Source organism: Natrix helvetica, assembly GCF_964273705.1.
Source record: "Natrix helvetica genome assembly, chromosome: 12".
In the NCBI taxonomy this organism is placed as follows: Eukaryota; Metazoa; Chordata; class Lepidosauria; order Squamata; family Natricidae; genus Natrix; species Natrix helvetica.
In genome coordinates, this window is record NC_138556.1 from 15,323,000 (window position 1) to 15,336,874 (window position 13,875).

Here is a 13,875-nt window from a genome sequence, read left to right on the forward strand (position 1 = left end):
TGGATTCGCAGCTCATCGGTATCGTTAGAGGGGAGGTGACTTTTCTAACCCATCGTATCTATGTTTCCTGGTCAAATACATGGGAAAATCCCATAGGGGGGGAAAACCCACTTAGGGTTAGGGTTAGCTCCCCATGAACTCCGACAGGAAAATGGACACCGCCAATGGATTCGCAGCTCATTGGTATGGTTAGGGGGGAGCTGACTTTTCCAACTCGTGGCATCTATGTTTCCTGGTCAAATACATGGGAAAATCCCATAGGGGGGAAAACCCACTTAGGGTTAGGGTTAAGCCCCCATGAACTCAGACAGGAAAATAGACACCGCCAATGGATTCACAGCTCATCGGTATAGTTAGGGGGGAGCTGACTTTTCCAACCCATCGTATCTATGTTTCCTGGTCAAATACATGGGAAAATCCCATAGGGGGGAAAACCCACTTAGGGTTAGGGTTAAGTCCCCATGAACTCAGACAGAGAAATGGACACCGCCAATGGATTCGCAGCTCATCGGAATGGTTAGGAGGGAGCTGACTTTTCCAACCCGTCATATCTACGTTTCCTGGTAAAATATTTTTTTTAACTCCAATTTGGGAATAGAGACTCTACAATTTTATCTCTATGGAGAATGACTTCCTGTTTTTTTTTTCCTCAATGAGAAACGCTTTGCCATAGATATATTAAAGTGAAGAGGCGGAACCCTCAATCGTTATAGCCTGCAAGGGTAACCGTCCTCCTTCCTCGTGTCCGTCCCCCCCTCCACTCCTCCTACGCTTCTCATGGGATACATGAACACATGTCATTGTCTCAGCCGAAGCCTAAAGAACCGCGGGATGTTTTATAGGAATTGCAGGAGTGAAAGAAATTCGCCGCCAGGAAGCCCGCCTTTTCCGCTCAGGGTTCCTTGTCGCGGATCGGTGGCGTCATCGAGCGGCGCCACTTCCGGGCTCTCCCAGCGCCGGGTCCGTGGCTCTGGCCTTGCAATTGGGCTTCTCTGGGCATGGCCGACATGGAAGAGCTCTTCGGCAGCGACGCCGACACGGAACCGGAGCAAAAAGGTAGTGGGGGCTGGGGGCGAGGGAATCGGTCGCGCATGCGCGGAGCCCCTCCCCGATTTGGAAACGCCGCCCGAGAATTTTTCACGGTTCGCTTTTTTCTTTCTTTTCTTCCCTTCTTTTTTTCCTTCTTTCCTTCTTTCTTTTCTTTCTTCCTTCTTGCCTTCCTTCCTGTCTTTTCCCTTTCTTTTTTCCTCCCTTCTTTTCTTCCTTCTTTTCTCCTTTCTTTTCTTTCTTCCTTTGTTTTCTTCCTTCCTTCTTGCCTTCCTTCCTTCCTGTATTTTCCCTTTCTTTTTTCCTCCCTTTTTCCTTTTCTCCTTTCTTTTCTTCCTTCCTTCTTTTTTCCTTCCTTCTTGCCTTCCTTCCTGTCTTTTCCCTTTCTTTTCTCCTCCGTTCTTTTCTCCTTTTCTTTCTTCCTTTTCTTCATTTGTTACTTGTTTTCTCCCTCCTTTTTCCTTCTTTTCTTCCTTTTCTTTTTTTCTTCGTTTTCTTCCTTCTTTTCTCCCTGCCTGCTTGTCCCTTCCTTCCTTCCTTCTTCCTTTCTTTCCTTCCTTCCTGTCGTTTCCCTCCTCCCTTCCTTCTTTTCTCCCTTTTTTTCTTTCTTTTCTCCCTACCTGCTTGTCCCTTCCTTCCCTCCTTCCCGCCCTCTTTTCTTCCTTCCTTCCTTCCTTCCTTCCTTCCTTCCTTCCTTCCTTCCTTCCTTCCTTCCTTCCTTCCTCTGAGCATGTCCAGACGGCCTTACTAATCCACCTTTCAGGGTTCTTGTTAGTATTAGGAATGTGCACCTTCTTGAGTTATAAAAAAGTCAAAATAAAAATATAATAAATAAAATTTGGTTCAGTGCCATAAAGTTTTGTTGGAAAAATAATTGCAATTGTGAAGCCAAGTCTTTCTGAGGCTGGAACACGTAATGCACAGGTAGGTGCATGGAAGTACATTTTTTGCAGGTTCCCCCCCTATTTGCGGCCTTTTCCAATTGTCCATTTTCCTCCTTTGCCTGTTCAGATATTTGGTAGCCCCATTCCTGTTTGATGCTGTTTCTTTATACTGTGTTGAAATGGACCCTGGCACCTCAAAGGTGCTATTTTAAGGGGCCGTTCCCCCCACCATCCAGTCAGAGCTGAAGAAGCTCCTTGGATGAGAAGGCGAAACATCTTCAAAGAAAAACCCCGAAAATCCAGTTGTCTCTTGAAAAAAGCACCTTTGGGACAACCATGACCTGGATGTTTGGCTGAGAATCTCCATAGGCATCCTGGCCTCATTTTAATATTGATTTAGTACCCTCTCTTTCTGAAAATAGAGTACGCTTTATTTCAGGCAGAAGGAATACTTTAATTGCAAAGTGGCGGTGCTGTGCTTGCTTTGTAAGAAATCTGATTCTTATTCTCCGATTAATACTGTGCATTTTCTCTGGTTTTTGGCTAGACTCTGATTCTGGATCTGACTCAGATTCGGACCGGGAGAACACCGGCTCTGTTAGTAACGTTTCCGGTAGCGAGAGTGACCGAGAGGACGATCAAGATGCTTTAAAACCCAGCAATAAAGAGTTGTTCGGTGAAGACAGTGAGGATGATGGTGGGTCTCACAATGGTGGGTCTCACCACAGCGGCAGCGACAACCAGTCGGAATGCTCCTACAATCGTTCCGAAGGCTTGGCACATTCTGAACACGAGGACAATGACCAGTCAGAGATCGAGCAGCACAGTGGCTCAGAAGCTGCACACGATGAGGAAGATGATGAGGACCGCAGGTCAGAGGACGGTAGCCGTCACTCTGAGGCGGAAGGATCCGAGAAAGCCCATTCCGAGGACGAAAAATGGGGCGGAGAGGACAAGAGCGATCAGTCGGAGGAGGACGAAAAGCTCCAGAATTCAGACGACGAGAAGCTCCAGAATTCAGACGACGAGAAGCTCCAGAATTCAGACGACGAGAAGCTCCAGAATTCAGACGACGAGGAGCAGATTCAGCATTCCGACGACGAAGAGAAAAACTCGGACGACGAAGAGAGGACCCAGATCTCGGACGACCGCAAGGAGAGGATGGACCAGTCTGATGAGGAAGACGAGAGGCCCCAACTTTCTGACGAAGAGAAGCTTCAGAACTCGGACGATGAGGAAAGGCCGCGAATTTCCGACGAAGAAAACATGCAGAACTCGGACGATGAGGATGAAAGGGCGGTCCACTCGGAAGAGGAGAAGCTTCTGAATTCAGACGACGAGAGGCCTCAGCACTCAGAGGACGAGGAGCGCCATTTGTCAGACGACGAAGAGGAGCGCGAGCACAAATCAGGTAAAAGAAATGGGGGATTTATGGATGAGCTCTAGGCATATTTATGTTTTAATCTTCATGTTGGTTTTCTTTGTTGACCTGGTTAAGCCTGCTTCTCTCATGAACTCTAACCACACGGCTTGGAACGATGGGAGTTTTAGCTAAGCAAATCCAAAGGGGTGCATAAGTTGATCTATTGATCTTGGTTATACTCAAAACATTGCAAAAAATGTAGCTTTTCCCCCCAGGCTTTGGGTTAGGGCAGCGTTTCTCCATTTCAGCAACTTTAAGCTCTGAAGACTTCTATCCCCAGAATTCCCCAGCCGGTCTTTGTGGCTTAAAAGTTGCTAAGGTTGAAAAACCCTTGGATGAGGTTGAGCTGAAACACGGCAGAATGTTATCTCTTAAAGGTCTCTTTTTGTTTTTGCTTTATTATTATTATTATTATTATTATTTTCTACTTTTTAATTTGATAAGCCACCCAGTGTCTTGTGGAGTCAGGTGGTCTCTAAACTGCATTGATAAATGAAATGAACTCTTTGTTCTGACCGAGGCTTCCCCAAAAAGCACGAGGCAGAGTCCTGGTCCCGACAAAACCCCTTTTATTAAACGAAGGTGAAGTCTTCTCATTCACGTTCAGCCAAGGCCTGGCAAACAGTCTTTCAAAGGAGTAATAAGGACTACAGACTTTATCTAGCTTGGAAAGCTGCCGTGTAAATATTTCTAAATGAGGTGCTGTGCAAGGAAAGATTGGGCACAGAATCTCTGAGATTCACGGACAGATCTTCACACTCCTGAAATGAATCTTAACGACCGAAGGAACGAATTGTTTCCTGCAAAAGCCCACTCCCCTTTCGCTCCTCTTTTATGTCCTATGGGAGGGGCCAATCACCTTCCACCTGTGACTTTACTCCCAAGTCTACCCTGATTTCTGAATTGTTCTTTTCTTCTGGCAGCTTTGTGCATGCGCACACTGGAACAGGCTCCAGCTGTTCCTCTGCTTCATTGCTGTCTAGCTCGGTAGGCACCTGGTCACTGCCAGATGGCCTCGGCCCCGTCTCTGCCTCCGAGGCAGAGTCCTCGTCTGAGCTTTTCCCAGCCTCCAGGACTGGCCCAGGCTCCTCCCCAACCTCCTCAGTGTGCAACACTGCTTCCGGCTCCTCTGGCCGCTGGCAGGCTGCAACACTCTTGAACATGTCCTAGGCAAATCACTGTTAACAGTTTGGCATGACAAACTTTGGATAAGCAACGCTGGCCAGCTATTTTTCTCAGAGATGAGTACGGCAAAATGATCACCCCCTCCAGACCCGCTTCTCGGTTTGCTTAATTTGTGTGGCCCCGAATTAGGTTTTTAATTTGCATGCAAATATTGGGTGGGCGGGGGGAGAGTGATGATTGTATTCTCTAGCACCTGAGGGCTCCAGCTGGAAAGGTTGTTCGGGGAGGGGTTTTGTAACCCTGGATGGAGGGCTAACAACATTTCTGCTCTCACAGTGTCACCCAGGGTCAGTGACAGTGACGACGATATTCCCCAAATGAAGAGCAAGAAGCGAATTGCGTCCGATTCCGAGATGGAAAGCGATGCGGAAGGGCAAAAAAGTAAGCCACGTTGCTTTCTCCTCTTCTGTTTGGATTGCGCTTTGATTTTCGGTGGCAAGCCACTCTTCTTTTCCTCCGGTGGAGAAACCCCCAGGCTCCGCTGTACATTTTTACACCCCCCACCCCCCCAAAAAAAGTGTTGTAGGTCTAGCTGAGAGGCTCAGCAATCTGTGGCTCTGGAGCCGCATGTGGCTCTTTCATCCCTCTGCTGTGGCTCCCTGTTGCTGGGCGGCTCCCCAATTGATAGGGCTTTCGGTTAGGACAGGAAGAGGAAAAAGGATGCCCGCCCACTTATAGAATGCAGGAGCACTCTATAAGCCTCCTAAAGGCTATGCATGCCCCCCCTTTTTTTGACAAAAAAAACAAGCCCGTTTTCGCAAAAAAATGGGCCATTTTTGGGAGGTCTGCGAAGTGCAAAAACTTTTTTTTTTTATTTGCCTCTTCAAAATCTTGGTGCATTTTATACTCTGAAAAATACGGTGTATATATCTCGCTGAGCCCCTTGAAAGAAAGAGTGCGTGCTTGTGTAGGAGGTTGTGTGTTTGCCTCACTTTTTGGCCCCTTTGATTTACTCCCTTTATAATTGTGCTGACATTTGAACCTTGTGACGACTCCCGTCCCTGATCTTGTAGGTCTCTCGTCTTCCTTCCTTTATGCCAGATTTGCCCGTATTTTTCTGCTATCGTAATTCTTCCGTTTAACCTTCTGCTTAAGATAACCGAGACGCAATGGATTTGTTTGGAGGAGCGGATGATATCTCTTCGGGAAGTGATGGAGAGGACAAGCCTCCAACACCAGGGCAGCCTATTGTAAGTAAGAGGAGTAGGAGGGTTGGTGGCAGCCGCCTCTATCCTCTTCAGGTCTCTGCCGCATATGCGTTCGGGGGTGGGACACATGAAGGGGGGCATATGTGCACATGTGCAGGGGGATTCCATGCACACACGGGGAATGTATGTGGGGGGGGGGCACACACGTATTGCATTTTGGGGGTTGGGGCAGGCACAGACATGCTTCGGGCACTCGGTCCAGAAAAGGTTAGCCATCAGTGGTCTATCCCCTTCGAGGCACAGCAAGATCATTCTTTGTGGCTGTTTTACTTCCTTATTTAGCAGGAAGCCAACTGTTGCTTCCTTCCTCCAGCTCTTATTTGAAGCTGGTCTCACACTGAGTACGCGCATCAAAATTCTCAGCAAGAGAACGAATAAGAGAAGACCTTAAGCACAGATACACTATATTATTGCCCAAAGTATTCGCTCACCCGTCCACATAATCAGACTCAGTTGGGAGCGAATACTTTGGGCAATAATACAGTGTATACAGAGGGATATTCAACTCACTTCCTTTCATAACTGACTTGGGTGTGTGTGTCTTTTTTCCCCCCTCCTCTGGGTTAGGATGAGAATGGTTTGAATGAGGATCAGCAAGAAGAAGCTATCCCCGAAACACGGATAGAGGTAGAAATCCCCAAAGTCAACACGGATCTGGGAAACGACCTGTATTTTGTAAAGCTTCCCAACTTCCTCAGTGTGGAACCCAGGTAAAAGGGGCGAGCGAGTGGGAGTCATAAACTGAAATCTGGGAAAATGCAGGTATTCCTCCACATACCACCACAGTCTTGAGTACCAAGCGAGACGATCTGTTAAGCGAATTCTGCCCCGTTTTACACCTTTCCTGGCCACGGGCGTTATGTGAATCGGTGCAGTTAAATTAGTAACACGGTTGTTCAGCAAATCGGGCTCCCCCCCCCCCCTGTGACTTTGCCTTTCGCCCCGTCGCCGCTGACATTCAGTCAACTTTAAATCAGTTGCTGATTTATTGATTTAGCGTATGGCGTCTACAGAAGTCATGCAATTTCTACTCTACACATTTTAAATAAAGCGTCAGATTAGAGATGCCTTGTGCGTGTGCTTGTGTGAGATAAGTGGACAATACAATAGACAGTATATCATAGAAGTGAGTACACCCCCTCGCATTTTGTAAATATTTAAGTACCGTATTTTGGGGAGTATAAGACGTACCTCCCCCCCCAAAAAAGAGGTTGAAAATCTGGGTGCGTCTTAAACATTGAATGCAGTGTTTTTTTGCCTACCGAAACCCCACCCCCTTTGCAAAAACGGAGGTGCAGAAGATTTGGGAGGCTTGCAAAGTGCTCCTGGTGGCTGGGGAGAGCAAAAACGAGCGAAAAACAGGCCATTTTTGTTCATTTCCCCCCTGCCCCGCCCCCAGGAGCATTCTACAAGCTTCCCAAAGCCTCTGCATGTGTCCCCTCCCTTTTTTTGCAAAAAATGGCCTGGTTTTTGCTCATTTTTGTCCCCCCCCCCCAACCCCCAGGAGCACTCAACAAGCCTCCTAAAGCCTTTGCATACCTTTTTTTTTTTTTTGCAAAAAACGAGGCATGCAGAGGGTTTGAGAGGCCTGCAGAGTGCAAAACCTTTTTTTTTTAAAAAAAAATTACCACTTCAAAATCATGGTGCGTCTTATACTCAGGTGCGTCTTATAGTCTGAAAAATACGGTAGAGCTGGCCTGCGGGGCCACCCTGGAAACAACGAAGGACCGTCCCGCAGAGCTCCGGAGGGCCACAGTGGGTTGCAGGAGGCCGTGGCAGCTGAAAAGGGAGCTCAGGTGTCCGTTTTCGCTAACGAGTGCTCGGGCACTCGACCCCACAGGGGCCCCCGACATGAGTAACAAGCTGGCCACGCCCCCCCCCCCGGCCCCCCTGAGGTCAAACACAACCCTGATGTGGCCCTCAATGAAATCGAGTTTGACACCATTGGCCTAGAATGAGGAAAATCTTTGACTGGATTTGTGCGATCTTCTTACTGTCCCTCCAGGCCTTTCGACCCTCAGTATTACGAGGATGAATTTGAAGACGAGGAGATGCTGGATGAAGAAGGCAGGACGAGATTAAAACTGAAGGTAAGGGCTTTTGAATTCAAGGGCGTTTTGCTAGGCTGATTGTTTGGACGTTGACTTTGCTCCTTGACGGCCAACCTCTCTTGTCTACTTTTGGGTCTTGAAAGGTAGAGAATACGATCCGTTGGCGAACTCGCCGAGATGAGGAAGGTCAGGAGATTCGAGAAAGTAACGCCCGGATTGTCAAGTGGTCGGATGGGAGGTAAATTGACAGTTGTGGGAAACGGCTACGCTTAAAACACGCTTTAGGGTGGAGGGTAGAAGAGGTGGTTTCTTAGGGGTGATTTTCTTCTTAGTTTCAGTTCTTTGGTTCCGTTAATTGAAGGCGGGGAAAACTTGAGATTGTCTTGAATTGCACCAACTATTTTAGAATGGAAGGGAAGAGGAATGGGATGGAATAGAATAGAAAATAATAGAAGAAATAATAGAATGGAATGGAATAGAAATAGGAATGGAATGGAATAGAAATAGAATGGAATAGAAATAGAATGGAATGGAATAGAAATAGAAATAGAATGGAATGGAATGGAAATAGGAATAGAATAGAATAGAATAGAATAGAATAGAGAATAGAATGGGATGGAATAGGAATATAATAGAATAAAAAAGAAAAAAGAAAAGAATAGAAGAAAGAATAGAAGAAAGAATAGAATGGAATAGGAATAGAATGGAATAGGAATAGGAATAGAATAGAGAATAGAATGTGATGGAATGGAATAGGAATAGAATAGAATAGAAAGAAAAAGAATAGAAGAAAGAATAGAATGGAATAGGAATATAAATAGAATGGAATAGGAATAGAATGGAATGAAATAGAAATAGGATGGAATAGGAATAGAATAGAATGGAATGGAATGGAATGAAATGGAAATAGAATGGAATGGAACGGAACAGAACAGAAGTAGTGTAGTGTAGTATAGAAGAATAGAGTAGAATTAGAGTAGAATAGAATAGAATAACAGAGTTGGAAGGAACCTTGGAGGTCTTCTAGTCCAACCCCCTGCCTAGGCAGGAAACCCAACACCACTTCAAACAAACGGTTATCCAACATCTTCTTAAAAACTTCCAGTGTTGGAGCATTCCCAACCTCTGGAGGGAAGATGTTCCACTGATTAATTGTTCTCGCTGTCAGGAGATTTCTCCTTAGTTCCAAGTTGCTTCTCTCCTTGATTAATTCACCTCTCTTTCTGAAGCATGTCCTTGCATTTGGGGAACGAAGTCTTTGACGTGTATAAAGCCCCCCTGCAGGGAGACCACAACCATCTTTTCATCAGGCAAGGAACCGGACTTCAGGGACAGGCCGTCTTCAAGACCAAACTGACCTTCCGGTAAGGGTGGGAACATCTGACGGCGCGTTGTCCTTTCGCTTTCCAAAGGCTCCTTCCCTAAGCAGAGTTATGATTTTAACTTGGTTCGTTTGTGGCAGGCCACACTCCACGGACAGCGCCACGCACAGAAAGATGACTCTCTCCTTGGCCGACCGATGTTCCAAGACGCAGAAAATCCGCATTCTGCCCATGGCCGGCCGCGATCCCGAGTCCCAGCGCACAGAAATGATTAAGGTACACACCCATCTAAACCTCATCCTCAACCTCTGCCTTTCCCTCTCCTCTCGTCTCTAATCGGACTGTGAATGTTTGGCTGCCTTGTTCCTTGGCCTGGATGCTCAAAATCAGCTGATCTTTGAGCTCTACAGTGTTAAGGGGACATAAGGCTATCGTCATAGGACAGCGATGGCGAACCTTTTTTGGCTCGCGTGCCACAAGTGGGGGGAGCGCAGGGGGGTCGTGTGTGGGCGTGCCGCACCCATAATGCAATGCGCGACCCCCCCCCCGGTGCGCATGCGCGCACAACACGTGCAACTCCCCATTTTTACATGCTTTTTCCGCCCTCCCCAGGCTCCAGAGGCTTTATAGGAGCCTGGGGAGGGCGAAAAGAGCCTCCCCCGGAGGCCCCCCGAAGGCTTCAAGGACCGTCCTGAGGCTTCCCTGAAGCCTTCGAAACGCTTCCGGTTTGCTTGGAGGGTCGTTTTAAGCGTCCGGATGATCCCTGAAGCCTTCGGGGGGGCTCCGGGGGGGGCGGGGGAGGCTCTTTTCGCCCTCCCCAGGCTCCTATAAAGCCTCTGGAGACTGGGGAGGGCGAAAAATGGCTTTTAAAAACAGTGAACTCAGCACCTGGCGTGCCCTGACAAATGGCTCCGCGTGCCACCTCCTCTCCTTACCTCTTTTTTCTTTCCCCCGTCTTCCTTTCATTCTTTCCTCCTGTCTCCCTTTCCCTTCTATTATTGTAAGTGTCTCTTTCAGGTCTCAGTTTATGTTTCCTTGGGATGGGATTTCCACAAACCAATTCAGAGATTGCTAGGGTTCATGATCTTAATCTGGGCTTGTCCGGATTCAGTCCCCAACACAGAAACCAAGACAGCCCCTCCGGATTCTGTTCTTCTCTCCTGCAGAAAGAGGAGGAGAGGCTGCGAGCATCCATCCGTAGGGAATCCCAGCAGAGACGGATGCGTGAGAAACAACACCAGCGGGGCCTGAGCGCCAGCTACTTGGAGCCTGATCGCTACGATGAAGAAGAAGAAGGAGAAGAGGCCATCAGCCTGGCAGCCATCAAGAACAGATACAAAGGCGGGATACGAGGTATCCTTCTCCTGCCCCCCCCGCCCCCCCCGACTGGTTCCAGCCAGTTCTCACCGAGGCTTTCCCAAATCACGAAGCAGACTCCTTGTCCTGATTTTTAAAAAACCCTTTTATTCATTTGCTGTGAATTCTGCTCATTTACACCCAGCAAAGTCTTTCAAGGGAGGATTTACAGTCACAGACCTTATCTGGCTTGGAGAGCTGCCAGGCCGATATCTGCAAAAGTTGGCAAGGGGTCTCGGAGAGTCACAATTAAGTGAACTAATTGTCTCCTGCAAACTCCACTCCCCTTTCGCTCCTCTTTTATTTCTCTGGGAGGGGCCATTCATTGCCCACATGTGGCCTTACTTCCAAGTCGACCCCTGTTCTTTAGCTGTCTCCTTCGTCTGGCAACTCTGTGCATGCGCACACTAGGAATAGGCTCCAGCTGTTCTTCTGTCCAACTGATGTCTGACTCTGAAGGCAGCTGAGAACTGGCATATGGCTCTGGCCCCCTCTCTGCCTCTGACACAGAGCCCTCAACTGAGCCTTCCCCAGACTCCAGGACTGGCCCCTGCTCCACCCCAACCTCCTCACTGTCCAAATCTGCCCCCAGCTTGGCTGGCCGCTGGTGGGCCACAACACAGTCCACCACTCTCAGTACCCAAACCAGTATGGCCAGTCCAGTACCTCAAGAGAAAGGTGCCAATTTGGAGAAGCTTTGAGCTTATCTAACGACCTACAGGTCACTTTGTCATCTGTCTTCTTCCTTAATAGCCTGTTTGCCTTTTGCAAACATTGCAGCTGGGTTTTAGATGTTTTAATTTGTGCCTTCTGTTGTGTTCTCTTCACAGTTTGTGTTTGTTTTCCCTTGTTCTTCCTCCTTTTTTGCACCGCGCAGTGTTTGCTTGTGCAAATAAGCTTATCGGCATCGTTCATCCCATTTGCTTTGTGGACGTTTTCCAGGAACGGGTTGCACAGCGAGGGGCCCAACCTCGTCTTTAATGTCCGGTTTCTAAGCTGCGCTCGGGAGATCTGAGGCTTGTTTCCCAGCCTGGCCTTCGACGTATAATGCGTGTTTTCTCTTCCAGAGGAGCGCGCTCGTATTTATTCTTCGGATAGTGACGACGGTTCGGATGAGGAGAAAACACAGAGGTTGCTCAAAGCGAAGAAACTCAACAGTGATGAGGTGAGAGAATCCAGACGGAGCTGCTGGACCATCAGTTGATAGTTGGTCCATAACTGGCTATGTCCGCTTCTGGGTTGATGTACGCTGAAACTTTCACTTGAAGGACAATCTGACCAAATTTGAATCCAATCACCCCTGAAATAACAAGCAAGTATGTTGTTGTTGTCGTTTTTCAAAGTCTGGAAAGTCAAGCTAATTTAGATTAAGTGGGGAACGGAGCCCCTTTTATGACTTGTGGACTTCATCTCCCAGAATTCCTGAGCCAGCTTGTTGTGGCCCGCCAATGACCAACGGAGCTGGCAGCAGATTCGGACAGTGAGGAGGTTGGGGAGGGACATGGGCCAGTCCTGGAGTCAGGGGAAGGCTCAGTTGAGGGCTCTGTGTCAGAGGCAGAGAGGGGGCCAGAGCCGTATGCCAGTTATCAGCTGCCTTCAGAGTCAGACATCAGTGAGGCAGACAAACAGCTGGAGCCTGTTCCCAGTGTGCGCATGTGCCAGATGAAGGGAACAGCTAAAGAACAAGGGTTGACTTGGGAGTAAGGACACAGGTGGACGATGAATGGCCCCTCCCAGAGGAAATAAAAGAGGAGCGAAAGGGGAGTGGAGTTTGCAGGAGACAATTATTTTGCTTGTGGGTTGTTGTTTTTTATTCTGCCCCAAACTGAACACCTAATAACAGATCATGGAAAGATGGCTTTTCTCTCTCTCTCTCTCTCTTTTTCAAGCTGTTCACTCTGAGTGTTTTCCAACTTCACCACAGAGTGGCGCTTCAGCATAAAAAACAGCAACCCGCAGCACATGTGACACAAATCTTGTGGCATGCCCCAGACACTTGCGCTTTTTTGTAAGAGGGCCCTTTTAATCATAAGTCATTGTTGGTTGCCTCAAATTAATTTAGAAGGATTGCTTTGGGGGACTGGTTGCAGTGGGAGAACCTTTGAGCTTTTCAAGATATTCATAAGACTCGTGGGGAAAAAAAAGTTATTGATCTGGAAGGCAACCGTCTGGATTGAGATGGTTGTATCACATGTATTGGAGAAGTAGGGGAGAAACTTGCAAAATTACTGACATTATTTCAGAATTTACATGGCTCGGTGGCTAAGACGCTGAGATTGTCGATCAGAAAGTCGGGAGTTCAGCGGTTTGAATCCCTAGTGCCGCGTAACGGAGTGAGCCCCTGTGACTTGTCCCAGCTTCTGCCAACCTAGCAATTCGAAAGCACGTAAAAAATGCAAGTAGAAAAATAGGAACCACCTTTGGTGGGAAGGGAACAGCGTTCCGTGCGCCTTTGGCTTTGAATCATGCCAGCCCCATGATCACGGAGACGTCTTCGGAGAGCGCTGGCTCCATCCCCCCAGGAACACTCTACAAGCCTCCTAAGGGCTATTCATGCCCTTTTGGGGGGAGGGGAGGAAACGGGCCCGTTTTTGCAAAACGGGCCATTTTGAGGAGGTTTGCAGAGTGCAAATAAAAATAAATGTTTTTTAATTTGCCTCTTCAAAACCTTGGTGCGATTTATACTCCGGTGTGTCTTATACTCCGAAAAATACGGTACTTAAGGAAATAGATTGAGCCGGAACTTCCTCCCCAAATGTGTCTGAAATTTCTTTCTTGTTTTTGTTTTTTTTTATTCCAGGAGAGTGAGCCTTCCGGTAAGAGAAAAGCCGAAGATGACGAGAAGGTCAGCAAGAAGCAGAAGAAATATGTGATCAGTGATGATGAAGATGAGGATATGTAAAGGGCATGAACTCTGAACTTGGGCGATAGTTGTTGGGTTTTTGTTTTTTTTAAATAGAGATTATATCGTTCTTTTCCAACCATGTGTAAGTAGATTCCGTGGCGATTGGGGTGGGAGCGACGCTTGCATTAATAATATTAATGTGAATAAAACTTTTTGTGGGTTTCTTTTTTTTAATGTAGCGGGATTCGTGTTTGCGTTCGGGGACCATTTTTAGGTCTGTGCCTCTTTTCGTCGTCTGGAATTAATGTTCTACGATTGCCACTTAACATCCATGATGAGCAGATTCCGTTACGGCCATAAGTTGAGAACTAGCTGCACTCAGAAAAACTACCTGAGATGTTTTGTGAACGATCTGTTCAGCTTGGACAAGTACCTGCCGCTCTCCAGCTTCTGTTCGCCCCAGGCAGGATATTTGTTGGTTGGGGATGATGGAACATAAAAAAACCTGATCGGGGTTTGAGGATTGTCGGAAGGAGGGGAGAAAGGGAAAGCAT

General features: G+C 47.6%; 1 protein-coding gene across 2 annotated transcripts; it reads left to right on the forward strand.

The window, feature by feature from the left end:
* The first annotated feature begins 903 nt into the window (after positions 1–903).
* LEO1 (LEO1 homolog, Paf1/RNA polymerase II complex component) lies at positions 904–13,555 on the forward strand. Of its 2 annotated transcripts, XM_081964478.1 has the most exons (13): positions 904–1,056; positions 2,479–2,906; positions 2,955–3,342; positions 4,816–4,920; positions 5,635–5,729; positions 6,315–6,457; positions 7,753–7,837; positions 7,942–8,036; positions 9,028–9,162; positions 9,261–9,396; positions 10,287–10,473; positions 11,544–11,641; positions 13,277–13,555. In XM_081964478.1, exons 1-13 carry the CDS (start codon positions 999–1,001, stop codon positions 13,376–13,378), a joined length of 2,055 nt encoding a protein of 684 aa, XP_081820604.1. In that variant the 5' UTR covers positions 904–998; the 3' UTR covers positions 13,379–13,555. The 2 variants fall into 2 exon arrangements, with proteins under 2 accessions (XP_081820604.1, XP_081820603.1); XM_081964477.1 differs by having other exon boundaries at positions 2,479–3,342.
* The last annotated feature ends 320 nt before the right edge of the window (positions 13,556–13,875 follow it).

Bases quoted from the DNA above. Each gene is read 5' to 3' on its own strand.
- LEO1 (XM_081964477.1), top strand. From the start codon at position 999: ATGGCCGACATGGAAGAGCTCTTCGGCAGCGACGCCGACACGGAACCG. The intron at 3,343-4,815 runs GTAAAAGAAATG...CTGCTCTCACAG, and splicing joins GGAGCGCGAGCACAAATCAG to TGTCACCCAGGGTCAGTGAC. The intron at 9,163-9,260 runs GTAAGGGTGGGA...CGTTTGTGGCAG, and splicing joins AAGACCAAACTGACCTTCCG to GCCACACTCCACGGACAGCG.